Source organism: Camelus ferus, chromosome 4 (assembly GCF_009834535.1).
Source record: "Camelus ferus isolate YT-003-E chromosome 4, BCGSAC_Cfer_1.0, whole genome shotgun sequence".
Taxonomy (NCBI): domain Eukaryota; kingdom Metazoa; phylum Chordata; class Mammalia; order Artiodactyla; family Camelidae; genus Camelus; species Camelus ferus.
Genome location: NC_045699.1, coordinates 69084340 through 69112068, shown reverse-complemented (window position 1 = coordinate 69112068; position 27729 = coordinate 69084340). Strand labels below are relative to the sequence as shown.

General features: G+C 52.4%; 1 protein-coding gene across 4 annotated transcripts; it reads right to left on the bottom strand.

Annotated features, from left to right (window-relative positions):
- Positions 1-121: 121 nt before the first annotated feature.
- MIGA2 (mitoguardin 2) lies at positions 122-26813 on the bottom strand. Of its 4 annotated transcripts, none has more exons than XM_032478613.1 (16): positions 23784-23894; positions 22692-22902; positions 21304-21416; positions 20440-20557; positions 19924-20060; positions 15139-15256; positions 14037-14137; positions 13327-13442; positions 12352-12424; positions 12094-12180; positions 5822-5920; positions 5365-5499; positions 4561-4614; positions 3665-3781; positions 3177-3389; positions 122-260 (listed from the first exon to the last, which is right to left on the bottom strand). In XM_032478613.1, exons 1-15 carry the CDS (start codon positions 23877-23879, stop codon positions 3183-3185), a joined length of 1782 nt encoding a protein of 593 aa, XP_032334504.1. In that variant the 5' UTR covers positions 23880-23894; the 3' UTR covers positions 122-260; positions 3177-3182. The 4 variants fall into 4 exon arrangements, with proteins under 4 accessions (XP_032334504.1, XP_006181974.3, XP_032334506.1 ...); XM_006181912.3 differs by lacking the exon at positions 122-260 and adding an exon at positions 26696-26813 and having other exon boundaries at positions 1478-3389; positions 23784-24023; XM_032478615.1 differs by lacking the exon at positions 122-260 and adding an exon at positions 26506-26657 and having other exon boundaries at positions 1478-3389; positions 23784-24023.
- Positions 26814-27729: the final 916 nt, after the last annotated feature.

The window sequence follows — 27729 nt, the reverse complement described above, 5'->3', positions numbered from 1 at the left end:
TTTAAGTACAGTCGTCCCTCCCTTCTCCACAGTTTTGATTTCCAAGACTGCAGTTCCTCTCAGTCAACCACAGTCCAAAAACATTAAATGGAAAATTTCAGAAGTAAGCTCATGCATTTTATTTCTTTTCTTTTTATATTTTTATTGAAGTGTAGTCAGTTTACAACGTTGTATCAATCTCATACATTTTAAATTGTGCACCGTCCTGAGCAGCGTGATGAAATCTCGTGCCATCTCAAGCCATCCCGCTCTGTCCCCACCTGGAATGTGAATCATCCCTTTATCCAGTGTATTCATGCTGGATACGCTGCCTGCCCTTTAGTCACTTTATAGCCACCTGGGTTATCAGAATGACTATCACAGTATCACAGTGCTTGTGTTTGAGTAACCCTCATCTAACTAAATAATGGCCCTCAAGCACGAGTGTTGTGATGCTACTAATAAACAAATATCTGATTACCTCTCCCACCAAAAAATAAATAAAAATAAAATATAAAAAAGAGTAGTGATGCTGGCAATTTGGATACGCCAAAGAGAAGCAGTTAAATGCTTCCTTTAAGTGAAAAGGTGAAAGTTCTTGATTTAATAAGAAAAGGGAAAACACCATATACTGAGGTTGCTAAGATCTACAGTAAAGATGAAACTTTTATCCAAGAAATTATGAAAGAAAAAGAAATCCGGGCTAGTTTTGCTGTCCTACCTCAAGCTGCAAAAGTTTCAGCCACAGTGGGTAATAAGTGATTGGTTAAGATGGAAAAGACATTAAATTTGTACGATATTTTGAGACAGACCATATTCACATAACTTCTATTACAGTATAGTTATAATTGTTCCATTTTATTATTGTTGCTGTTCATCTCTTACTCTACCTAACTTACCTAAATTAAACTTTATCATTGGTATGTATGTATACGAAAAAACATAGTATATATATAGGGTTCAGTACTGTCTCCTGTTTCAGGCATCCACTGGGGGTCTCGGAACATACCCCCAGCCCATAACAGGGGACTACTGTTCCTTTCAAATAAACTGTGATGTCCTGCTGCCTGTGAAAACTTCTGAAGAGCTGGCAGGCTCAGATCTGCTCCATTCCTGGTCCAGCCCCTCACCCTGGCTCTCACCAGCTCAGGCATTCACAGTGACCCAGAGACTGAGTCTGTACCTCCTGCCGGGTCAATGCCTTTATCTTAGAGATGTGGACACTGAGGCCCAGAGAAAAGCGACCTCACCAAGAAGCTGCCCAAGCTGGATCCACGCCCAGGCTGCCCATCCACATCTGTCCCTTCAGCATTGCACAGGCGCTCTCCTCACCTTCACCAGGGCCCTCCCTGCCTAGGGACACATGGCCCTGCCAGACTGCCATGTAACCCCAAGTGGGCTTACAGCCCCTACCGGGCTGCCCTCCACCTTTTGCCCTCCTGGCACCTCCCCCAAATAGTACCCCCAAAGAGCAGGTCTCCACATGTGCACAGCAACATAGAAGGAAATCATTTATTTGACCCAGAGTCGATGCACACACGCTCTACCATACAAAAGTTGGAAGCTCAACAAATCAAGTGCCAGAGGCAAGTGCGTAGACGTGTAAACAAAGACAAAATGAAGATGCCGCTTCTGTGTGATTCAGGAGCAAATCAGAGCAGCTGGGGCCCAGGCCCAGGATTACATTCACAGCGAAGGGGAAGTGCAAACGAACGGAATGTCAGGGTGAAGGAGGGCCACCCCGGTCCTCCCACCCAGGAGAGGCGGGTGTGGAGCCAGAACTATGGTTAGTGCACACGGGTCCTACAGGCTGGAGGGCAGGAGCGACCAAGCAGGGGACGGGGGTGGGCTCAGAGATGATGGGCCATGCCCAGCATGACCCATCTCCCACCCTCCTCCCTCCTGCCCCAGGTGGATGAGATCACCCCACCCCTGGGACCCCTTTGCCATTCACGGCAGAGGGATCCCGGTCTGAGGAACCAGGCCCAACTCCAGAGTGTGGACAACCAGGAGTCAGTTTTTCTCCTGGGCTTCCCAACCTGGAAAGGGACAGACCTCAAAATAAAGTGTTAAGGCAATAAATAAAACATCCCACCCCAGGTGAAAACACTGTAGAATTGGGTCTGCAGGGCTGACAGAAACCCTGCGATGTGGGGGCAAAGGCCACCCAGCCTTCCTCTGCAGGACCAGCGGGGAGGCGGGCTCCCTGCCACTCCACGGCTTGAGAGCGTTTGTGCGTCGAGTTGAAGGCAAAGTGCCGGGTATGTTTTTCGTCCAAATGCTGGTCCAGAGGCCTACATCCTCTGACCTCCCCCAATGTGGCCCCGGGGGCCCCTCACTCCTGGGGCCGCCACCAACGGCAGCACAGGTGACAGGCCTGAGATGACCTCAGAGCCTCCAGCTCAGTGCCTAGCACCAGCCAGGGAGTTCCGGGCTCAATGAGGGAGGGGGCAGGGGTGAGAGGACCAGCCCCACCTCCTCCATTGGTGGTGGTGGCAGAGGTGGGAAGAGAAATGAGAGTCTTTGGCAGGGTGAGGGAATGGCAGCATCCTGGTTTAGTCCTTGAGTTTGTCAAGGGCCTGTAACCCACCCAGACATGGCAGGAGAGCAGACCCGTCCAGGTGCCACCCACCAAGGTGGTCCCCACCCTCCATTTGGAGGTGGAAACTGTCTAGGGTGGTGGTGGGCCATCAGGACTGACCAGCCAGATGCCTGGATTCTGAGACGGTCCAGCCCACATACCCTCACCAGAGAGCCCTGCCACCCTCTTTCACCTCCACCCTCCCAGTCTCACTCATCAGCAGCCCTGAGCTTGGGGACCCACACCCAGGGAAGCCCATCTCTGCTTGTCCCAGTTCTCCTCACAACACCGTCCTCTCCCTCAGGCTCCACAGGCCACTGGTCCAGCCTCTTCTTCCCCCAGGAAGAGCTGAGGGCAGTCATGTGGGCCCCCAGGGGTGCCATCCCTCTCCAAGGAAGTTTGCCCCCCGGGACTTGGGGATTCCCAGCTGATGGAGGTTGGGAGAATGGGGCAAGGTCAGGGCTGGTGCCCTTGGCCACCATGGCCTGGACTCTGCCACTGCTGGTGGCCACAGACACCCAGGCCTCCAATGCCAACCCAAAGGAGGGGAGGGGGCAGCCTTCTCTCTGCCGTCACCCACGTGAACGAGGCCCAGCGGCCCTCCCAGAGCCCACACCTGCCACTACTGCAGCTCCTCCGGGGGCCCGTTCTCTCGGGGCAGCACACCGTTCAGGCCAATGCTGCTGGCCACTGGCACCCCCAGGTAGCCGAGCAGGATCTCACTGCGGCGCCGGGACAGCTGGAGGATGTCGTCTGCCAGGGCTGGCACCGAAGTGTAGCGCACATTGTCCAGGTCGAACATATCCCTCAGGTACTGCACAATCTGGTGCTGGGGGACGGGGCTGGCGTCGGGCCTCTGGTCCTCCAGACCATCCAAGGCCTCTTCCTTGGCCTTGAGAGCCCCAACCCAGTCCCTTCTGTCCTTGGCTCCTGCCCTCCGGGTGCGTCCTCTGGACCCACGTGGGCCAGGCTCCCAGGGGAACAGGCAGCACCTGGACACAGGCCCAGGCCCTTCCTCCACTCCTGGCACCTCCCAGGGTTCCTATCCCAGGAGCTGGGGCAGGGCCCAGGCCGGCAGCAGCAGACCCAATGCTCCCTGTTTACCTTAAAGAAAGCACAGACTTCAGAGAGCTGAGGCTTGGGACCAAGGAAGCCGAAGGCTAGGACAGGGCTAACGTGCTCCGATACGGAGTAGAAATGGGAGATGAAGCCATCAGGCACCTGTGAAGGGCGGCAAGGCTGAGGGCTGGGACCGGGGCAGGGTGAGGACCCAGGCCCTGGGGTCATATGAAGAGCTCTGCTTCCGAGCTCAGATCATTCACATCCTTGCTGGGTGATGCCGAGCCAGCGACTGGAGCTTTCGAAGCCCTGCTTTTCACCTCTGCAGAACAGGGGCAACCTCAGGGCTGTGGTGAGGGCTGCAAGAGGGGTGGGCCCAGCACAGGAAGTGCCCAGAGCATGTGGCAGTGGCAGTGTTATCAGCTGGGCAGCAGAGCCTGGCTGGCAGAGGGGAACAGTGGATTGCAGCCCAGATAGCACAGCCAGTCACTGCCTGGGAGTGCAGATAACCACAGCCCAGTGGGCAGGAGGGAAGCTCTGCCTGCTCGCGAGGGCATCCTGCCCCTACCCACACGCCTCTACCAAGCCAAGCACCACTGCTCTCGTGACATTTCCCAATGGCCTGCTCTGTGCTGGGCCAGGGTGGAAAGATGAAGCAGATCTATGTGGCCCTCTCGGTCCAGGGAAAGGTAATGGCAGACAAGTGGCCGGTGCTGGATGGAGACCAAAAGGTGCAGCAGGGCCTGGGGGCTCAGCAAGACCTCGCTGCACCAGCCTTTTTCCTCTGCCCACCCCACCCTATCCCAGGCCTCCAATGCCAACCCAAAGGAGGGGCCCCCAGACCAGGGTCCAGCACACACCAACTGGAGGGTCAGCTGAGCCAGGCACCACACTCAGGGTCCCTGCACAGCACTCCCCAGGCACCCAGTCAGCTCACTCACCATCAGCAGCCTCCTTTTGGCTTTCAGGACCGACCAGCAAGCTGTGGCCAGGGCCTAAATCAAAAATGGGACACCCCAGGTTGTCAGACTAACATGACCCATCCTCTGGTCTGGGACCAAGCTCTTACCCCCAGGTCACACCCAGCTCAAGCAGGAAGCTGGGTTCAGCCACCTGGACTCTGCTGCTTCCCTGCCCTGTTAGGAGTCAGACACACCTAGATCTGATCTTGACTCCAGCCCTTACAGCAGGGGCCCCTGGACTTTCCACTGAACTTCTCTGGGCCTCAGATCCCTCCTCTGTAAAATGGCCATGACCCAGCATCCCCGCTTCACTTCAGTGACAGTGGGTATCCATGGTTACCGCCTGTAAACCACAAGCCCTGCCCCTTCCAAGCCACACCTATGCCACACAGCATGACTGCCCTGCGGGGCCCTGTGCTCAATGCTCTCCTGCTGTTCCTCTTTCTTTCCCCCCATATTTTAACTTGATTTAAAGCATCCAAATTGAATAGAATGAATGACAGCACAGAATGAGTAGAATTACCTCAGTGAAAGCACTGTGCAGAAGGGAAATACACAGCACGCTGGTGCTCGGCCAGTGCAGAGAGCAAGGGGATCCCCTGTGAAGCTTCTCCAGAGCAGGCAGGCGCCCTGGATCACAGTGGTGGCACCATGCCCAGTGGGGTGACCGCTCTCTAATAGGTGGGAGCCCAGCCTTGGTGCCCAAAGCCAGGGAATGAAGTAGGGTCCAGGCAGACGCATGTGGTCCTGTTAGCATGTGTGCTTTGGGGGGTGGCCACCCACCGTCTCCTTGAAGCTGTCCGACAGCCAGCGGTTCCTCAGGACAGCGAGCACCGAAGATGGGGGGTTCTCCAGGTCCTCGAAGGCGTCCATGAGGATGAAGTCCAGCACGATGTCAAAGAAACTCATGCACACAACCTGTGGGGGCGGCAGCACTCTGAGGCCCGGCTGCCAAGCTGCAGGGCCACTGTCCAGCTGGGAAGACTGAGGCCAGAGAGGGTGGATGTGGGGCCTGGGTGGGAACACATGGCTGGATAGACACACCTCCGTTCTGCAATGGGGTGCAGCCGGAGCCGCCTCCCTCACAGCCTGGGCCTGGGGCAGGGCAGGAACAGGGGCTTATAGCAGGGATGGAGCCGTCTCAGAGCCCCAGAATCAAGGCAGGGCTAGCACAGGCACCTCCTCCCTGCCCAGGTGTGAGGGACCCTAGGACACGGGGGACTCAGCACAAAGGACTCACCCCTCGGCCCTCCAGCTCCAGCCGCGTGGTGGCCCAGGTCTCCGGCCGCAGAGCGTAGCTCAACATCTCCTCGTAGCTCTCCAGGAAGCCTTTGGGGCTCTGTGGGGAGAAGCAGAGTCTGTTTTGGCTGTGAGAGAGGCCCCAAGACCCAGTCCAACTAGATCCACAGAGGCAGGCTGTCTATGGATGGAAGACACACAAAGTCCGGGCCAGAGCCAATCCCTGACCAGTAGCCATGGAGAGAATGAGGCAGGAAGTGTCCTCTGCCCACCTCTATGCACCTCTGCAGAGCCCAGGGCATGCCCGGGAGAGATGCAACACCAGGTGCCCAGAACATCTTACTCCAGCCCATTACTGAGCACCAACTGCCTTCCAGAAGACATGCACCTGCTCCAGCAGGAGCTCACTTTGGAAAGATGCATGAGGTCGAGCCAGCCGCCAAAGATTCAAATCTCCACGCACATCAGCCTCACTGGTGAAATGGGAGAAGCTATAGCCCCACATGAGGGCTGTTCTGGGGGAGTCAATGAACTCGTTCATGTAACACAATCAGGCAATAAATAGTGTATAGGACTGCTGCCACCAGGTACAAAGATGATCAGCACACAGGAGGAATTCCTCACTCTCTGGGACCAGGAGGCTGAGCTGGGGCTTATGACACAATTTGCAGACGCAGGTGTAATTTCTGAATGTGGAAAGCTAGTACACGACAGGGATCAACTCATTTAATTCATACAGTCCTATGAGGAATGGTTCAGTATTGTGCCCACTTTACAGATATGAATCCTGAGGCTTCAGGAGATTGGTGATGTGCCCAAAGAGCCAGGCCGGGTGGAGCTGAACAGAGCAGCACGGGCAGGTTGATGCCATTTATAAAGAACCACAGGCAAGGGGCCACTGGATGGATGTTCACCAAAATATGAACGGGGTGGGGCTGGGGACAATTTATCTTTTTGCTTTTTTGTGTCATCTTCGTTTTTTCTATAACAAGCATGAATCATTTTTATAATCTTTTTAAAAAGCTATTTTTATTAAGCTTTAAAGAGAATTTGCTAGGATGATGCTGGGCTGTCCTTTAACCTCCCTGAGCCTCAGTTTCCTCATACGTAGAAGTCCATGACAGTGAAGGTAAGAGCTGGCCCTCAAGGACACTTTTAATGATGGCTGAACACGTGTGACATTATCTCATACGTCCCCAGGACATGCCCATTGACACACGAAGGGGACTGAGGCTTGGAGGGTTCACGTCTGGCCCTGGGCACAGCAAGGAGGCGGCCTGATCCCACAAGTCCGGAGCCTGGGTGCAGTGCAGGGGCCAGCACCTTCTGAGACAGGGGCGGCCCCAGCTCCGCGGCCCGGGAAGACCCGACAGGGCTGCGTCAGTTACCGCTCCAGACAGGGGCTGGGCGCGGGCTCGAGCACTTAGGAGCTGCTAAACACTCAGCCAAGCCTCTTCTTAATTTCTTAACAAAAGTGAAGCCAAGTCCTGCACTGGGGCAGAGGATGGAGAGAGGAAAGCCATTCCTCTGGTCCTCAGGGAGCAGCTGCAGCGAGCGGCCACCCACAAAGTGCCTACCACCTGTTTGTCCTTTCTTTCTCTTGTCCATCCTTTCACCCTCCTGGGGAGGCCACAGAAAACAGGTTCCAGGCATGGCTGGGGTTGGGCTGACCGGATCAAATCCTGGCTCTGCCCCGCCTCAGGCTTGGTTTCCAAGTGGACAGAGTCCGTGGTCAGGAGCTACCAGAGGTAACAAAACGTGAGTGAAGCGCCAGGCTCGCTGCTTGGTAAATGGCAGCTTCTGGGAGAATAATTAGTTGTCCCTCAGAATCCATGAAAGAGCGGTTCAAATAGCAGGATACCAAAATCCAGATACTCAAGTCCCTTATATAGAAGCGTGTAGCATCTGCATCTAACCTCCCCTACACCTTAAATCACCCGAGATTACTTACAACACCTGACATAATGTGGATGCTATGTAAATGGTTGCTGGTGCATGATAAATTCAAGTTTTGCTTGTTGGTATTTTCTTGGTTTTTTTTTTTTTAACATTTTTAATCCAAGTTGGTTGAATCCACTGACGTAGACCCGCACATGTGGAACCCATGCATACGGAGGGCCAGCTGTACTCGTGTTGATGGAGCAGCTGCCCTGGGCACACACCTGAGCCGGGAAAGCTGTGGTCCTGGCCCTCGTGAGTAACGAGGAGGATGCAGAGTGAGGGGACCATGTGGGGCGGGGCTCACAGGCCCCAGGGGACAAGTTAGGGGAGGCCCTCCTGGGGAAAGAGCTGGGACTCAGAAGGCAGGTGACCAAGGAGGCAGAGGGGGATGGGGGCTTTCAGATACTGCTGTGTGTCCCACCTCCTAATCTGGGTGCTGGGTACACCAGGGTTCATCCTTTCCTTCATTAAATACTATAGATACGTTTTTATAGTCTTGTATATGTATTTCACAATAAAGTAGTTAACAACAACAACAAAAGAATTGAGGGACAGTGTTCCAGGCCTGGAGGGGCCAGCAACGCAGAGACCAGGTCAGGGAGAGAGTCCGGTGTTCTCTAGGAGCCTTGAGCCAGCACAGGCCACAAGGCGGAGATTGGGCTTCACACCAAGGGCAGGGGGCGCGCAGGAGAGTTTAAGCAGCTGGGGGCAGGCGTGTCAGAGGTGCGTTTTAGAACCATTACCGAGGAGACAGGACTCGGAGGGAGAGGCGTGTTCAAGAGCTTTGCTCAAACCCACCAAAGAAAAGAAACACAAGTGGCCAAGAAACATGAATATTTATGCAACCTGATAAATAATCAAAGAAACATAAACCAATGGATAAAGTGAAGATTAAAAAGATTACAGGCATACCTCGGAGATACTGTGAGTCCAGTCCAGACCACCAACCACAACAAAGCCAATATCGCAATGAAGCGAAGTCAGATGAATTTTTTGGTTTCCCGGTGCAAATGAACGTTATGTTTAAACTATACTGTAGCCAAATAAGTGTACAATAGCATTGTGTCTAAAAAGACAATGTATATGCCTTAATTTAAAAATGCTTTATTGCTAAAAAATACTACCCATCCTCTGAGCCACTGGTGTGTCAATCTTTTTGCTGATAGGAGGGTCTTGCCTCGATGGCGATGCCTGCTGCTGGGGTGGCTGTGGCAATTTCTTGAAATATGACACCAGTGAAGTTGGCTACATCGACTGACTCTTCCTTTCATGAATGATTTCTCTGTAGCACACAATGCTGTTTGACAGCATTTTACCCGCTGAACTCCTTTCCAGATTGGAGTTCATCTTCTTAAACCTCGCTCTATCAACAAAGTTTATGTAATATTCTAAATCCTTTGTTGTCACTTCCACAATCGTCACAGCATCTTCATCAGGAGTAGCTTCCATCTCAAGAAAACACTTTCTTGGCCCATCTATAAGAAGCAACTCCCCCCAGGGGAGGGTATAGCTCAACTGGTAAAGCGCATGCTTAGCATATGCAAGGTCCTGGGTTCAACCCCCAGTACCTCCTCTAAAAATAAATAAATAATTAAATCTAACTACCTACCCCCCTCAAAAAATAAAATTAAAAAAAGCAACTCTTCATCTATTCAAGTCTTATCATGAGATGGCAGCCACTCAGTCACATCTTCAAGGTCCACGTCTAATGCCAGTTCTCTTGCTGTTTCCACCACACCTGCAGTTACTTCCTCCACTGAAGTCTTGAACCCCTCAAAGTCACCCAGGAGGGTTGGAGTCAACTTCTTCCAAACTCCTGTTAATGTTGATATTTTGACCTCTTCCCATGAATCACCAATGTTCTTGATGGCGTCTAGAATGGTGAATCCTTCCCAGAAGGTTTTCAGTTCACCTTGCCCAGAACCATCGCAGGAATCACTATGTATGGCAGTCAGAATCTTATAAGACTTATTTCTTAAATAAGACTTGAAAGTCAAAATGACTCCTTGATCCAAGAGCTACAGAATGGATGCCGTATTAGCAGGCATGGGAACAACATGAATCTCACTGTCCATCTCCATCAGAGTTCCTGCGTGACCAGGTGCGTTGTCAATGAGCAGTAATATTTTGGTTTTTTCTTTTTTTTTTTTTTGTATCTTTTTTTTTTTTTTTTTTGTAATGAAGGTCCTGGGGATTAAACCCAGGACTTCGTGCATGCTAAACATGTGTTCTACCACTGAGCTACCCTATACCCCCTGCAGTAATATTTTGAGAGGAATCTTTTTTCTGAGTAGTAGGTCTCAACCCTGGGTTTAAAATATTCAGTAAACATGTTATAAAAAAGATGGTCTATCCTCCAGGCTTTGTTGTTCCATTTACAGAGCACAGGCAGAGTAGATTTAGCATCATTCTGAAGGGCCCTAGGATTCTGGGAACAGTCAAGGAGCACTGGCTTCACCTTCAAGTCACCAGCTGCATCAGCCTCTAACAAGAGAGTCAGCCTGTTCTTTGAAGCTCTGAAGCCAGGCATTGACTTTCCTCCAGCTATGAAAGTCCTAGATGGCGTCTCCTTCCAATAGAAGGCTGTTTCGTCTACACAGAAAATCCATTGTTTCGTGTAGCCACCTTCATTAATCCTCTTAGCTAGATCTTCTGGTTAACTTGCTGCAGTTTCTACTCCAGCACCTGCGGTTTCACCTTGTACTTTTATGTTATGGCGACTGCGTCTTTCCTGAAACCCCATGAACCACCCTCTGCCAGCTTCAGACTTTTCTTCAGCTGCTTCCTCACCTCTCTCAGCCGTCACAGAACTGAAGAGAGTCAGGGCCTGGCTCTGGATTCGGCTTTGATTTAGGGGGGATGTTGTGGCTGGTTTGATCTGCTACCCAGACCACTAAAACCTCCTCCCTATCAGCAATAAGGCAGTTTTGCTTTCTTTATCATTCTGTGTTCACTGGAGTAGTACTTTTAATGTCGTTCAAGAACTCTTCCTCTGTATTTACAACTTGGCTGTTTGACACAAGAGGTCTACCTTGTCTCAGCTTTCGACATGCCTTCCTCATTGAGCTTCTAGCTTTTGATTTAAAGTAAGAGACAAGCGACTCTTCCTTTTACTTGAACACTTAGAGGCCATTGTAGGCTTACTAATTGATGTAATTTCAATACTGTAGTGTCTCAGGGAATGGGGAGGCCAAGGAGAGGGAGAGAGACAGGGGAATGGCAGTCAGTGGAGCAGTCAAAATACACACAACACTTACTGATTAAGTTCGCTGTCTTACATGGGTGTTTGTGGTACCCCAAAACAGCTCTAATAGTAACGTCAAAGATCACTGATCACTATTAACAAATACAATAATAATGAAAAAGTTTGAAATAGTACAAGAATTACCAAAATGTGACACAGAGACACAAAGTGAGCCAATGCCATTGGAAAAATGGTGCCAAATAGACTTGCTGGACACAGGGATGCCATAAACCCTCAATTTGTTAAAAACTGTGAAGCACAGTAAAACGAAGCCCGCCTGTGCTAGCACCCAGTACTGGCCAAGGCGTAAAGAGACAGCCTTACGGTGCTGGCAGGGACTTAAGCTGTGAAGGCATTCCAGAGCATAAACTGGCAAGATCTGCCACCCATCTGTGCCCAAGACATGGCGCTGCCACATGCGGGCTTTGCCCCCCAGAAAAGCTCACAGGTACCTAAAGAGATCTGTACCTAAAGAAATTGTAATAGTCGTCTCTGGGGCAGTGGAAACATGAGACGGAACCCAAAAGCCCATCCACAGAAGGATCAGGTTAACCACAGCCAGCCCACCCGACAGAACACTACACAACTAATGCATCTCCTGATACGGAAAGATGGACAAAATACACTCTTCTACAACAAAACCAAGTGGCAGAACAGCCCACAGAACACAAACCAAGCTTTGGAAATTCAATTGCAGTGTTCAAAGATCAAAATCTTTGGAACTAAGTGGGAGGAATATATTATCAGACTGTGGGCAGCAGTTCCCTCTGGCAGGGGGTGTTCAGGGAGACCTTGTATGGTTTGCATCTCATACTCAGTCAACTTTATAAAACTGTGTTACGTTGTAATCAGAGGTAAAAGGCAATACGGATCGGTATTTTTCAAAATAGCCCAGCAAAAAAAAAAAAAACCCACTCTTTCCCCACTTTCCCATGGCCTGCAGAATGAGGTCAGAACTCCGTGGCTTGATTTTAGATTGGGTTTTTTCTTTTTTCTTTTTTAACAGAACTAAATAAACGTTAGAAAAATAAACAATTTTAAAGGTAGGGGAAAGGAAACTTGAGAAGAGAGCCCCCACCCCCTGCTACCTTCTCAGCCTTGGTCATCAGGCCTGTCACCATCTGCCGGCCGACCTCCCCAAAGAAGAGCTGGTGACTCTTGTCTTCCAGAAGGCCCTAAGGAGTGAGGAAGGCAGGGAGGGGGTGAGCTGCTGGATAGCAGTCCCCCAAAACCACGGAGAGGGCAGAGCAGGGGGCTGGGCAGGTGAGCCATGTGGGCAGAGGCGCCTGCCTGACTGCTCCCACCCCAGGCTCCATCCTCCCCAGGTGCCCCTGGACCACACCCACCTCGAAAGCCTGCCGCACACAATGCAGCTTGGCCAGAAAGTCCTGGTCACTGTAGCAGCCCAGCAGTTCTGTCCTGCGGGGAAGCACAGAGCGTCACCCAACCTGGGCCCCGCCCAGCGACACCCCCTGGAGTCAGGGTGGAGCCCTGGGTGGCCCTGTCTCCACGTGGCAGTGTGACCTCAGGCAGGGGTTTGCCCTCCTCTAGGCCTCAGTCTCCCCCAAACCAAAGGAAGAGGTTGACAGGATACTCTCTGAGCCACTGGCAGGTGTAGTCGCTGAGGATCAGGCTGACCTCAGCCTCCTTTAGGCCCCAACCAGCAAAGGATCCTCCCTGGCAAAGGACCAACATGGCCAAACTGCTCCCAATCCCAGGGCAAGGCTTCCTGGGGTGCCTGGAGGCACCCTGATCTGGGCCCTTCATCCAAATCCCCAAGGCTTCAACTGGGGCTCTCGACCACTTTCAGTCCATGAACTTTAAACACATATCCTTAAATCTGGGAGTCATACAGAACAATGAACTTGAAATGGGTAAGAGTCCCTAAATATACCACAGAGGGGAAAACTGAGGCTAAGAGAAGTCAGGAGACTTGTCCAGGGCCACATGCAGGACCTGGAGAGAGCCCACATCTGTCTGTTCCCAAAGCCTGGCTTCTGGACCGCGTCTCGAAGGGCTGTGCAGAGCACAGGGCTTAGGAACAGCGCCCACTGGGCTTCTGTGGTTGGACCCCCCGAGAACTTACAAGTACAAACGATTATTTTATTTCGTCATACTAACTAGTTATTGTGATCACTAACTCCAGACCTGCCTGCCTTGTACTGGGGTCATCCTAGGCTTTCCGGGGCTAGGGCAGAAGCCATGGCCAGCCCACCCCATCCTCAGCCTGGCCCAGCTGAGTCCTCACCAAGTACCACTGGCATCTCCAGCTTCCTCCAAGGGGACAGGCCCCTCCAACCTATCTCCTCCCCCACGCTCACCTGAGGGTCCGGCAGGGCACTTTGCCCTCCTTCACCAGCTGCAGGGCCTCCTCATAGGCGGCAGCAGGCCTGGAGAGTGGGATTGGGTAATTTCCGACCTGCAGGGACTCAAAGAGCTGGGGGCAGGTGCAGGGTTGGGAAAGAGGGGTGCGTGAAACCGTGTCAGCAGCATCCCGGAGGGCAAGGGCGCCAGCAGGGGACACCCTAGGGGCCAACCTCTCAGAAGGGATGTCCGAGGGAACCCTGGTTGGAGGGCTGGAGGCCTGGGTTTGAGTCCCACTCTGGGCCTCAGCATCCCCATCTCCAGGTGCCCTTCCCAAAAGGACCACCTACTGGACACAGACCCACATCCTCCCATCCCAGACAAGGACAGCTGCCTAATACACATGGCCATGGCAGGAAACTAACGCCAAGCAATGGGCACACAGTCTGGAGAAGGGAGAGGCCAGTGTGGGCTATAGCTGTTGGGGACGGGGACCCCTGCCCTCACTCACAGGACCTATGACCCCTGGTTTTTCAGGCTTCCGGGTCCCCAGCAACTTTGAAGAGTCCCCAGGGAGCAGCACTTGGCAACTGCCAAATTCTGCTCCCATCAGAGGAAATGCGTTCACTTTCCCATGACCCAGGGCTTGCACCCTCCAGGAGCTACATACACAGGGACCCTCGCCTTTACCCCACTCCCCCACGCCCATCCTCCCCACCCACATCACCTCGGTGGCGGAGAAGAAGGAATCCTCTGAGGTCAGGCTGTCTTCATCGTCTGCCCGCAGGCGCAGCGAGCCCTCAGTCAGGGGCAGAATGAGGGTCCGCTCTGGGCAGAGTCAGAAAAGAGGGGCTGAGCTGAGATTCCTGAGATCACCAAGCTTTGTGGTAAACATATGCCTAGACTCCCAGTTCTGGGTGGATGATGCTGATAGGAGCAAAGGCCCCCGGACCCTGAGGCCTAAGGCCCCTGAGCTCTGAGGGCAGGCTGTGCTGTGAGGCCCTAGGCAAGTGTCTCCTCCTCTCTGACACTCAGCCACTGATACCAAAAGGCCACTCAGCACTGCCATCCCCGCCTGCTCAAGGGCGAGGGGGTCTGGACCTTCAAGGGTGTTTAGGAAAGGTCCATCAAACAAATAAGCAGAGGCTCCAGCCCTGAACACCCCAGCAGCCTTCTCTGCCATGTGGGGAGGCCAGAGGAAGGAGGACTGCTCCAACAGGGACAAACCGTGGAGGATGTGTCACCTCGGCTGGCCCTCGCTGGGCCCTCGCTGCCACTGGTGGAGCCGGGGAGCACAACACTCAGCAGTCTGATGTCCCCCCTCAGGGCTGACAGCACCCAGGGAAGGGCCCTGGGGGTCACAGTCACTGCACAGGGTCTGGTACACAGCGAGCACGCTGGCTGAATAACTTCATTCCCTCTCAGTGATGTCACACCCTTGACCTCAGTGGGGCAGACAATAGCCCTTGTGTTCTTTGGGCTAATCTCCGTGTGAGCCACCCCTCTGCCCACCCAGCGCCCACAGGAGAGGGCGCAAACCAAAGGCCTGGAACAGCTGTCAGGGGAGATGCTGACACACAAGCCCCAAGGCCTGCATCCCTCGATGGGATGGGACCAGGTTCCCCGGGCCAGGGGCCTCATCCCAGCTTTGAACCTGCGGGTCGGGCCTCAGTTTCCCCATCGGTGCAATAAGGTACTGATCGGACGAGGTTCTGGGCCTGGGGATTCTGGTTCACCTGATGCACTGAGGGAGTCCCAGCCCAGTTCTCTCGCAGCGTGCCCACTTCCCCGCAGCCCCCATCCGCCACCCGCGCCCCAGGCCTGCTCACCGAGGTCCAGCAGCACACCGTCGGATGGGAAGGTGGACCCAAACTCCTCCTGCAGGTGGTAGGCCCGGTGCAGGAGGGATTCCAGCTTCTCCGCAAACTCCCTTCGCTGTGACTCCGGCTGTGAGTAAAACAGTGATGGTCAACCCAGACCCTAGAAGCTCCCCATACCAACAGCTGGCCCCTTCCCTCACCACAATGGGGTCCCAGCCCCTGGGGAAGGGGGAGACGGCTCTGAGGCCCAGCAGCAGGAGCGCAGGTCTAGCCTGAGCTGCCCAACACGGGAGCTGCTGGCCACGTGCGGCCAGTGAGTATTTGAAATGCCACTGTCATTACTGTGGCCAATCCCAACTGACATGGGCCATAGGTATACATTCAAACACTTAGGATCCCCCCAAAAAGCCCCAAGAATACAAGAGTGTGAAGTACCCCAGTGATTTTTCATTCTTGATTACATGTTGAAATGATAATATTTCATAACATAAAATATATTATTAAAAGTCAATTCACCCATTCTCTTTTACTTTTTAACATGATCTCCAGAAAATCTTAAATGAGACACATGGCTTCCCACTGAACAGAGCTGCTCTAGACCCAAGCAGACCTGGTTCAGATCTTGACATCACCAGTTCCAGAACTGTGTGACCTTGAGTAAGTAACTCCCCCATTCTGAGCCTCAGTTTCCTTATCTGTCAACTGAGGTAAAAGAACCTAATTCCTAGGATTTTAGAAGAAACATGGACAAGGTATACAAAGTACTTCCCACAAGACTGACCCACGGTGACAGCCCGTGAGTGTTGGTTATTATAACAAGAGGGCAGTTCAGAGCCAGAAAGAGCTGGGTTCAAACCCCACTGTTGCTATCCTGTGTGCACTTGGGAAGGTATCGCACCCGTGGCACCGCAGCCTGTGGCCTCAGTGACCTCCTCGCGGCCCTCGGCCTCCAGGTTGGGGTGCGGGAAGAAGGGGGCGCTGCTCCTTTGACCCCAGGGGCTGCCGGGCCAAGGGACCAGGCACGGGCAGGCCTGACGCTGTTTTCCACGGGGGCTGCCAGATCCTGTACTTGCACGTAACCAGACCCTGGGGAGGAAACAAGGGCCAACTCGGGCCTGAGGCCACTGGGGAGGAAGAGCCGGAAGCACTCGGAGGGGGACAGTAATGATGGAAGCGGCTCCCCTCACTGAGCACTAGGCCTGGACCAGCACCTCACTGTTCACCCTCAGGGCTTCCTTGAAGACAGCGGTTACTGTGACCCCATTTCACAGAGAAAAACTCAAGGAGGTTAAGAGGCCCAGCTCACCCAGCTAGAGCCTGGCAGACCCCGTGGGTCCCCAGACCCGCTGGTCACCTTGCTCAATTCTCCGACAGGGCCAGACCCCGCTCGCTGTGGCCAGCAGAGCCTTGCAGCTCAGCAGAGATCTGCCAGCTCTGTCTCGGTGAAGTCACTGTGGGTTTGAGAATGGTTTCTTAGATATGACGCAGATGACCAAAAAAAAAAAAAAAAGATATACTGAATTTCATCAAAATTTAAAACTTTTGTGCTTCAAAGGACACCATCAAGAAAGTGAAAAGATAACCAACAGAATGGAAAAAATACAGACAAATCACTTATCTGATAAGGGACTTGTATCTCGAATATAAAGCAAAGGAGGAGGCGAGGGTATAGCTCAAGTGGTGGAATGCACGCTTGGCATACACAGGGTCCTGGGTCCACTCCCCAGTACCTCCTCTGAATAAATAAATAAGTAAACCTAATCACCTCCCCCACAAAAATTTAAAAAGTGACAAAATAAAATAAAATATTTTTAATAAATAAAATAAAGCAAAGGACCTGAATAGACATTTCTCCAAATAAGATATACAAACAGCTAATAAGCACATGAAAAGCAGCTCAACGTATTAGCATCAGCGGAAAACAACTCAAAAGCACAGTGAGACACCACATCATACCCACTAGGATGGCTAGAATCAAAAAGTCAGATAACAGCAAGTGTTGACAAGGATATGGAGTTACTGGAACTCTCGTACACTGCTGGTGAGAATATAAAATGGTGCAGCTGCTTTGGAAAATTTTTGGCAATTCCTCAAAACCTTAAACACAGAGTTACCATAGGACCCAGCAACTCCACTCCTAGGTATATACCCAAGAAGAAATCTGAAGAGGATATTTTCACTTTTATAAAAAAGGCAAAAATTGAAAATAGCATTCAACATTTGCCTGTTTTTATTTTGGAGGGAGGACAATTAGATTTTTGTTTATTTATTTATTTAACAGTACTGGGGATCGAACCCAGCACCTCATGCATGCTAAGCATGCACTTTACCACTGAGCTATACCCTCCCCCCTCAGCATGTTTTGCATTGAACTATTTGTATAACATGCACTGCCAAGCTCCTTTCCCGGGAACTACAACCAGCCTCTCAGCATCCAGCCCCTGTAACTTTGAACTGTCTGTAAGCATCTGCGTTTTATCTTGATGAATTTTGCACATCTATTAGGAAGCTGTGTCCTGTGGTAATTAATTACTTCTCTTGATGTCATTTTGGCTTAAGAACAGTTTCACAGGAAGGCTCTACTTTCAGATGGTGGGAGAAATCTGTACACTAACAGCCACTGAACCATACAATCTAATATGGTGAATTTTATGGTATGTGAATTATATTTCAATAGTTATTTAAAATCCTTATAGCATAGTAAAAAGCCTGGAAGGTTATCAAGTAGTTGTGCCTGGATGAAGGGTAATAGGTATCAATAATACCAATGTCAAAGATCATTTATTGAGCACCTGTGTGGACCAGAACCCTGGTCCTGGTGCCCTGCCGAGGGGCACCAGTGCACAGGGAGGCTGAAAAGCCTCTGCCCACATCACACCACCATGAGCTGTCTGATCAGAGCCTGGGCTCTTTTTTTTCCCCTTTTTCTATTTCTGTAGTTTCTCACTACTCTATTAAGGAACATTTTGTTGCTTTCACAGAAAGAAAAACAAGGAAAGGTTTATAACTTTAAGATAGAGTAGGAGCAATAAATACAATTTTGGAAACAAAGTCACCTCCCTTCCTCCTCCTGCCCTAACACTCCCACTGTCTTCCCACGAGCAGAGGGGCCCTGACGCAGCGCTGAAAGCTTTGTATGCCCCAAGCACTTCCCCAGCCGCCATGACTTCCAACCACACTGGTCATACCTGCGTGATGGCCTCAGAGAGAATGCCCCAGCTGGGGTGGAGGGCAGTACAGCTCCAACTTACTACCTGCTGTACCAGACATGTCCCCACACTGTGCTGCAAATTGTCTCCCAGGCTCCCCTGCCATCTGGCTGCCGGCCAACAGAGGCAGGTGGAGGAAAGAGGACAGGGGGGTGGTGAGAACCTCTCCCCTCCTCTTCCTGCCTCACACAACATCCCTGCCCCCACCAACCCACCACCCCCGCCCCCAGTCAGACCCCTTTGTGATGTGAGCTCCCGACTCCTGAGCTCTGAGCACCACCACCCCAGCTCTGGGGTCCTTCAGCAACTCCCTCACCTGTGCAACGTATTCCCCGGGTTCAACTCCCTCCCTTTCCAACACCTGAAGTTGTCCCCATTCCTGGCCTCCCCAGAGAGACGGCCTCCACTTTGACCTCGCTCCTCGTGGCGGACGAAAGCTCATGTTTGGTTTTTTAAATACAGAAAAGTATAGAGACTAAAACAGAAACAGCCCATAATACCTACCACCTATACACACACTGTCCAGAGCTTGTGCCCAAAGTGAGAAGTCAAACAGTAAAGAAAGGCACAGAAAAGTACAAGAAAATTCTTTGCACCTTTCCCTGCAGATCCTCTCCTCAAAGATCACTATTAACGATTTTCTGTGTATCTGTCCAGAGGGAAATAAAAGTGCATGTCCACATCAGCAGTTACTAATCAGCATACATAGGGATGGACGACTGTCTTTTTAAAACGTACACACAGGTCGTGAATCACTGTTATATATTTGTAACTTACATAATATTGTACATCAGCTATATCTCAATAAAAAATGTATACATGGGTCACACTATACAAATCCTGATTCTTCCTTATTTTCATTTAATAATATATAGTAGAGAAAGCAACCTATCAGCCCACAGCTTTCTGTCAGCCTTTTAATAAGGGCTGCGTAGTACTCCAGACTCCTACTGATAGGCATTTAGAGTTTCCAGTTTTTCGTGTTTTTTAATTATTACAAAACAATGCTTCAGTGAACCTTCATCCTATGACATATATTAGGCATGTTTTTAACAAAAAATGTTTTATTTTAGCTTTTGTACCTTATTTCTCTCTCCTGATACTGAAATAATAAATATTCATTATAGAAAACTCGGACAGAGCCAAAAAATGTATAAAGACCACGTGATCCACTCAACTATGAACACAGGCTGTTTCCCTCCAGCTCTTCAAGAATGCATATTTTCAGGGGGCAAGGGCATAGCTCAGTGGTAGAGTGAATGCTTAGAATACACGAGGTCCTGGGTTCAATCCCCAGTACCTCCATAAAAAAAAAAGTGCGTATCATCCTCACATAGTCAGGATCACGTTGTAATCATCGTGGTTTCCTGAGAAAGTACCAGGCTTGTGCTAAGCACGTTACATGAATTTTCTTACTTTGTTGGATCAACATTCTGGTTAAGGGGAAAACGCCCATCCAAGGGGAACTTACGGGCTGGCAGGAGGCAAGGCTGCTAGCCGCCTCCCAAATTTGGCCGCCCCTCTGCCACACCCCCACCTTCCCCATGGAGCTGGGAGGAGGAAAGACCCAGGGAGGTCCGCCTACCTCAGACAGTGCCTCTGAAGCAGTCTCGGGGTTCCGGAGGCTGTCCCCCGGTGTGGGGGTGCTGCCGCTGTCCCCCCTCTGCCCCACGCTCAGTGCCTGCTCCCACTTCTGCAGAGCCTCCTCAAACAGCTCCATGCCTGGGGACAGGTGGGGAGAGAAGGGAGAGTCAGGCCCCCTCGCAGAGAGAGGGCATCCGGGCCCCACTCGATGTCCCTCAAGACGGGGCTCAGAAGAGTGAGGGGGAAGAGGGCCCCAAGGGATGGGAACGGGCAGGACCGTGTGGACCGGGTCCTGACCCCTTTTTCAGGGCTGGCCAGTTTGCAGGCCTTCATTCAGACCAGAGTTATTCCTGGAGACTGTCCCCTGTCCACAAACAGCTGGAAACTACTGAACCAGGGTTTGGGGTAAGAGTGTGGGGTGGCAAGCAGCACCCAGAGAATCCAGTCTGGGCTCCCGGGAGGAGGCCACCCTCCATCCTGCCCCGGGGGAGCCCGAGGCCGGCCTCCTGGCCTGCACCTTGCATGTAGAGGCTCTCAGCGTTGCCATCGTTGTTGGTCACAGACTCCTCCATCCCTCTGGTGTCCCATGGTCCCGAGCATGCAGCTGTGGGGCTGGATGAGTTCACCGCCACCATCTGGGCACCAAGTAGCACCAAAGAATAAGGGGTGAGGACTTCCCAGATCCTTGGCAGGACCCCGAGTCTTCCCCACTGCCTGACCACATGCCATATGCCCTCTCCAACAGCATCCCTGAAATTAGCCCCCCACCGCAGAGGCCAAGCCCTCGACAGCCTGGTGCCACCAACTCCAAACGCCTGAGGGAGGGTCACAGAAATGGCCAAAGCCGGAGGAGGCACTGAGGCCAACGCCTGTCTCCAGGCTGTGGGCTCCTCCAGGATGAGAGCCATCTCATGCTCACGCCTAGATCCCAGGGCAGTGCCCAGCTCAGAGCTGCGGCTCAGTGCTTGCTGGATGAATTTATAAATAACTGGATGATTGAATGAGCCAAAGGCATTTCCCGAGAGAAAATATACTTCTTTGTCTTATTTGTCTCTAGCCAAAGCACCTAGTAGCTCCTGGCACAGAGCAGGTGCTTGCTCAGTCTGATAAATGAATGAATGAGTGAATGAACGAACTTTCATGGATACGTATCTTTCCCAAGAGACCATAAATTTCTCCTCTGCACCTATCCACCTCCTTCTCACCAATACCCAGCACATAGTGATCGGTGACAATCTCTGAGAGCCTACAGGGATGGATGGATGAGTGAATGAATGAATGAGTGAATGGAATCCCTTCTCCCATCTTCCTACCAGCCCATAAGCCCCCTGAAGGCAGAGGCTGGAGCCCCAAAGCGGGACAGGCACCCTGATATCCTCACCGAGGCCAAGCTGTGGGAAGAGCCTGAGTGCTTGCTGGGCCCGATGGAGGAGATGCCGCTCAGAGTGTCATTGCTCTTGCTACTGGGGCTCTGTACCCTCCGGCTGGAGTAGCCTGTGAGGAATAGGAGGGTAGGGGTCACACGGGCTTCGCACCCAGCCTCTGCATGGGCTGTTTCTCCCCTCCGGACCCCTCTCCCCTCCTCCTCATCTGGAAGCCTGTCCTGACTTCTAAGTCAGGATGACAGCAGAGCACGCCCAGCGCGCACACCTAGCAGCAGAGTACTGACCCGGAGGGGCCTGGATCTGCCGGGATAAGCCTGGGAATAAGGCCCAGCTATTTCCACCTCCTTCTTACTCAGCCTTCCCTGTGTTGTTGATTGACTGACTGATCTGGAATTCTCCTCCTTCCAAAAAGGATTTGAGGCAGCAAATTTTTAAAAATACACGGACTTTTTTTTTGAGTGAGAAAAGTTGGGAAGGCAAAATAAGGTGAAACCAGAGATGGTTGTGGTACAGGGCAGGCAAGCAAGAGGTTGGTACAGAAACAACTCTAGGTTTCCAGGGGTAGGGGGTGCAGGATGGCCAACTCAGAATGGAAACCCAGCCGTGTCAGCATGTCTCAGGGTCTTGCTCTAGACTAGTCTGCAAACGTTTCTGGACTGAAAAGACAAAATTTCCCTTTTGCAATGGTAATTCACAGTTAAAATTCACTGTCACACGGGGAGATTTTGCTTCTTTAAACAGGTTTCTCCCAAGATAAGAGCCTGTGGGAAAGCAATCTGGATGTGGCAAACGCTGGGCTGCGGGGTTACCAGATTAGCGGGACTCTAAGAGGCTTTTAAAGCCACAGCAGAGGACACAAAACAGATCACTGGCTGCCAGGGGCTAGGGAGAGGGGCTGACTACAAAGGGCACTGGAGAGATTAAGAGCAATAGTTCTCAACTGCAGTAGTGATTGTATGACTGACTATATGTGTTTGTCAAAACTCATGGAATTGTGTGCTAAAATGGGGGAATTGTACTGTATGCAAAGTAAACTGTAATGTAAAAAAAGAGGCAGGTGGGGAGAGTACCAGATGGCTCAGGGACCACGTGGCCCTTCCTGCTCCTGAGCCAGGGGCTCCCTTTGCTGGATGGAAGAGCTGCGCCCCACCAGTCCCCTCTGTACCTAATTCTCCCTCAGAGTCCTCAGATAATGAGAACCACTGCTTCCGGCGGGACACGTGCATCTGGCCGCATCACCCACCAACTCTTTACAATAACCTGCTTTACAGGTGAGGGGGACTTGGCTTGGCAACAGAGTTTCACTAGCCTGAGATCCCAGCTAATAGGGGCCCAGCTGAGACTCGACTCCAGGTCAGGCCTGTCCCCACCACCTCATCCCTACCTTTCTTCACCGACGGAACCTTCCTGGCCATGAGGATGGGGAGGGGCACTGTGCCCAGATGCTCTCCTCCCATCTCGGGGCCAACCTGCTTCTTCTTCCGCCGACGCCTCTTCAGCTGGTGGGCGGCCAGGGCCAAGGCCACAGTCCCCAGGGCTGTGGCAAAGAGGACCTTCCGCAGGCCTGGCGTCAACCGCAGCTGGGAGAATGCAGACTGCAGGAAAAGAGGGAGGCAGCCATTACCTTTCCCTGGGAGAGCTGCCTTGGGGAGCACCTGAGAGGCAGAGAACGCTTCAGACTCTCAGGGGATAGTTCCTGACCAGGAATGGTTGAGGTGGGGGGACGTGACCAGCCCCTCTGAAACCTCTGGACCACAGAGATGTAAAGAGGGGAACTGAGGATGGCAAAATGACACAGCCGAGGAGATCACGTCTGGAGTCTGGCAGGTATCCCCAACACCATCAGCCAGGACTCTACCGGCAGCAGTGACTGGGCGCCTATGCCAGGTCCTGCACCAGGATTTCACCTGTGTTACCTGTCTGAACTGAATGCCCATCATCTTCCAGGTGAGGAATCCATGGCTCATACAGGTTAGAACACATGCTCAAGATGACAGAGAGGCAGAAACTGAACCCAGGTCTGCTGACCCCATTTCTCAACAACTCAAAGACAATGATATTCACTCCACCCGACGGTCCATCTGTACATGTCCCTGCTCTGCCCTCACTCTGCCTGCTGGACTGGGAGCCCCTCGGGTGAGGCTGCATCCCACAGAGCAGAGCTTCAGGAAGCGTCAAGAGGCATGGTCAGCCACAAACATTTAAGGTTGGCAGGGAGGGCATTTACTAACCCCTTTTATAGACTGAGAAAAATGAGATCAAGAGTTCACATAGTCCTAGGGTGAAGACTGGGCTTGGGACCTCAGACTCCTAACCCAGTCCTTCTTACTCTGCTCAAAGAGGAGACACCAGATGCCTGGGACAGCAATCAGAAGGGTCCAGCTTTCCTGGATTCTAAGGGACCCTGGGATGAGTGGCTCAGTGTTTCAAGGACCAGGGGGGTTTAGGGCAGGACCACAACCCACACCATCTTTACCTGTCCAAATGTTGTATATAGGAACACAGGGATCTCAGCCACGGTCATGGCCAGCGCCTGGATCATGGACATGCCCTCAGTCCTCCGAAACGCCATGACAGGACCAGCACCCCCAGCGAGAGGCCGTGGGGCTGAGAACTTCCAAAGAGAACGTCTTCAACTGGTTGCTGGCTGGGTCCTGGGCACCTTCCACGCCCCAAAAGGACAGGGACACACATAACAGAAGGTCCCTCCAAGGAGCTGAGAGACAGAATGACCAAGTCAGCCACAAGGACGTGCCCATGGGAGCACACAGAAATGCAGAGTGCCCTGGGGGATGAGGCGGGAGCATCCTACGTCTGGAATGCCAGGCTTGGAATGAGGCCACAGCCTTCTGCACCTGCCAGCAGGAAGACAGCCAAATGCCCCACAGACCCTCTGCCCACCCTGAGCTCTGGCAGCAGAAGGCAGTGTCCCTGGCACGCTGGCCCAAGAGCAGACCCAGAGCCTGGGAGTTGGATAAGTTGCTCTCACACTTGGGTCTTTATGCCACAGGTCTTCAAACTTATTAAACATGCTAAACAAAAATCTTAGGCCTCTAAATGGTAGGACCCCACCTGAGAATCATCATATCTTTTTGACCTCCCACAAAGCCAAGAATGTTGCACTTCCTGAGGACAGTATTATGAAAACAACAGCGTATTTCCTCAAATAATAACAGCTACTACACATCATGTGTATTTCATGTATTTTGTGTTGAGTCCCCTACGAACGCTATTTCACTGAATTATTACAATTCTGTGAAGTAGATTCGACCTATCTCCTCCACTCCCCACCAATGCCAGTTTCCAATGAGGAAACTGAGGCTCAGAGAGGCTAAGTCAGGAGTCCAAAGTCACACAGCTGGCACAAGGTGGAGTCAGGACTTGGACCAAGATCTGTCAGGCTTCAGACTCTGTGCTCAGTATAGTCTTTTTGCCATATTTGCTATGGAGCAGGCAGTGGGAGCCCCAGCAGAACCGCAGACGACAAGGGCAACTTCCTCCTGGGGAGAATGCCAGGGTACCCCATGGCCCTATTCCAAGGCCAGTAAATAAGTGGCTTGAGCACACATAACCCAGTCTCCAAGATCCTGCAGAATGCTCCCCAACCGTCATCATCAAGCCCAAGGATGCCTTCAAGGTCTCCTGGGAACTCAAATGGAAGGAATGTGCAGGCCAGACAGACCCTATCCACCTGGGACGGCGGCCAAAGTCACTAGACCAGCACAAGAAACAGCTTATCCCCAGTTAATAGGAAGGATGAAGGATCCTATCAGTCTAGCTCTAGTGCTGGGCTGTGTGTGTGGCAGTGGTGAGGGGGTGGGGGGGCCGGGGCAGGGATGGGGGACAGGCAGGGAAAGGCTCTAGGGCTGAGGAAACTCATGTTATCAAGGGTTAAGGGCTTCTTGCCAGGAGACTGCAAATTGAGTTATGTGACCTCCAGTGGTCAGTGCCCGAGTTAATATCATAAGCCACCTCTGTAACACACACACTCCTTGCAAACTTGGCCCAAACCTCAGAACAAAGGGAGACGAGAACTTCAGAGGACCAGCAGCTACTATTTCCCAAGCACTTGTTTTAACAGGCTAGGCTTGGAACAGTCTCTGCTAGGAGGCTTTTGAGTCTAGTTGTTCACAGAACCCTCACTCACAACAAGCACTGTTTACCTCAACGACAGGAAAACTGTGGCTTGGAGAGGTAATCAACCTGACGGAAGTCACTGACTAAATGGCCAAGCTGGGATACGACCTCAGCTCTGGCAGACCCCAAGGCTGTGCTGTTTCCCCTGTGCTGCCTGCTACAACAGCCACCTCTCCCTCCATGGCACAGTTGCAGGACTTCTGGATCCCCAGGTGAGAAGCCCACCTGGAGTTGCAAAGATGAGCCTGAACACATGCTCAGGAGTGAGACAGGTCTGTGGCCTGGCATTTGCCTGCAGGAAAGTCAAGAGCAGCCTCTGCTGCCCCCACTGAGGAAGAGTGGTAGGTGCCAAGTAACAACATCCGCCCCCAAGACTGCTTCACTCCAGGGATGGATCCAGATCTAGCCCAAACCGTTCCCTGTTCAGCCCCCTGGCACTACCGAGGGCCGAATGAGACAGGCCTCCACCTCTTCTCCCATGGCAATGTTCCCCACCACGTGGACACTCTCAAAGCCTTCCCCACCTGGGGAAGTCATCTCTCCTGCCCTGTAACCTTGGGCGGGAACCTCATTTCCACCCCCACCACAGCACTTACAATCCCTCAGCTTGGATGCCCACGCTTTCCATCTCGGGCACCTCCTCCCCTGCCTTGAATGACTCTAGCCTGAGCACCCTTCATTCCGCCTTGACCCCAGTAATGTCCCTTGAGCCACTCTCTGTCCAGTCTCCGTTCCTTCTACCCTGGCAGGACACCTCATCAGTCCGACCCAGACCGGCACTGAGCACTCCCACACTGGATCTCAGCAGGGTCCCCTTCTTCAGAATCCGCTCTTTCCGTTCCGGACAACTCTTTGAGCAGCCCCTGGTCAGGACCTCTCCTCTCTTGCCCCGACCCCCGCAATATCCTTGAGAGTCGTCCAGATGCCCACTGGCGCTGCGCACGGCCGGCGCGCTCGCTCCTCCATCTCGGTACTTTCCCAGTCTGGGTCTGGTACCTGCTCCTGCTCCGATCTCGGCAATGTTACACGTCCGGGCATCTCTTCCCTGACTGGGTACCTACCGTTCCACCTCTCGCGCAGCCCACGGCTGGAGTACCTTCTCATTCCAACCTGGGCCCTTCTAGTCCAGCTGAACAGGGACACCTGCGCCCCAACCCAGTCGTCGGCTCCCGCTCGCTGCAAGTCTCTGTTCCGGACCCCGCCGCGCCGCCCGCCTGCCCAGCTGGCTCAGCCCGAGACGCCGCCACTCACCCAAGATCCCATCGCTGCGGAAGGGCAGCGTCTCCTTCCCCGGCGCCCGCTCAACCAACCTCCGGGCCATCGGAGGCGTGGCCTCACGCAGGGCCAAGGTTTCTTTGGCCAATGAGAGTCACCGACCCCTTCTGCACCGCCTCGGCCTCTAGACTATTGGGTGGGTCACGTGACCAATCTTGCCTCACCGCCCCCTCCTCTCTCTCTGTTCTGCCCCTTAAGTGCGGTTGAGGCGCGGAAGTGACCTTTTCTCTCCTGTGATTGGCTATCGAAATTAGATTGACCTCGGTGGCTGAGTAGGGCGGGGCCGCTCTTAAAGGGACTGAGGCGGAACAATCAGGTTTAGAAGGGGATTTGTGGAAGGGAGCGTCAGCTGTCTGAGCCCTCGTATTTGGTCCCTCTGCCTCCGCTGGTCTCACACAGACAAGTTCTTCTCGCCTTTCAAGCGCCCACTTTCCAATACCACCGTCTCTGACATCCCATAGCATCCTCCTAAACACTTGCCACTCCACCTTCAGGATTTGTTTGCAAAGGTACCACGCCTCCCTTACCAGAGGTTGTCTCCCTGAGAGCTGAGAGTGATTCGATTCTGACCGCCCACTGTGCCTTGCACTAAATACTGGGTTTGGAATTAGGGCCACTTGAGTTGGAATCAGGTTCTACCACTTCAGCTCTCTGAAGCTTACTCAATTTACCCCTCTGTAAAATGGGAAAGGAATTCCTGCCTCGCCTGAGTAACAGGGCTTTGGTGCTGCTCACAAGAAAGCGGGGGCAGAGTCTATAGCCATATCACCCTGAAAGAACGGGATCTTGGAAGCTCTCTCAGGCCTGGTTATACTTGGATGGGAAACCACCCTGGGAATACTGGATGCTATACGCTTTAAAAAACGTGTGCGTGGCGGCGGGGAGGGTTTAACTCAGTGGTAGAGTGCATGTTTAGCATACTTGAAGTCCTGGGTTCGATCCCCAGTACCTCCATTAAAATAAATGAAAAAGTAAACCTAATTACTCCTCTCTACAAAAAAAAAGTCATT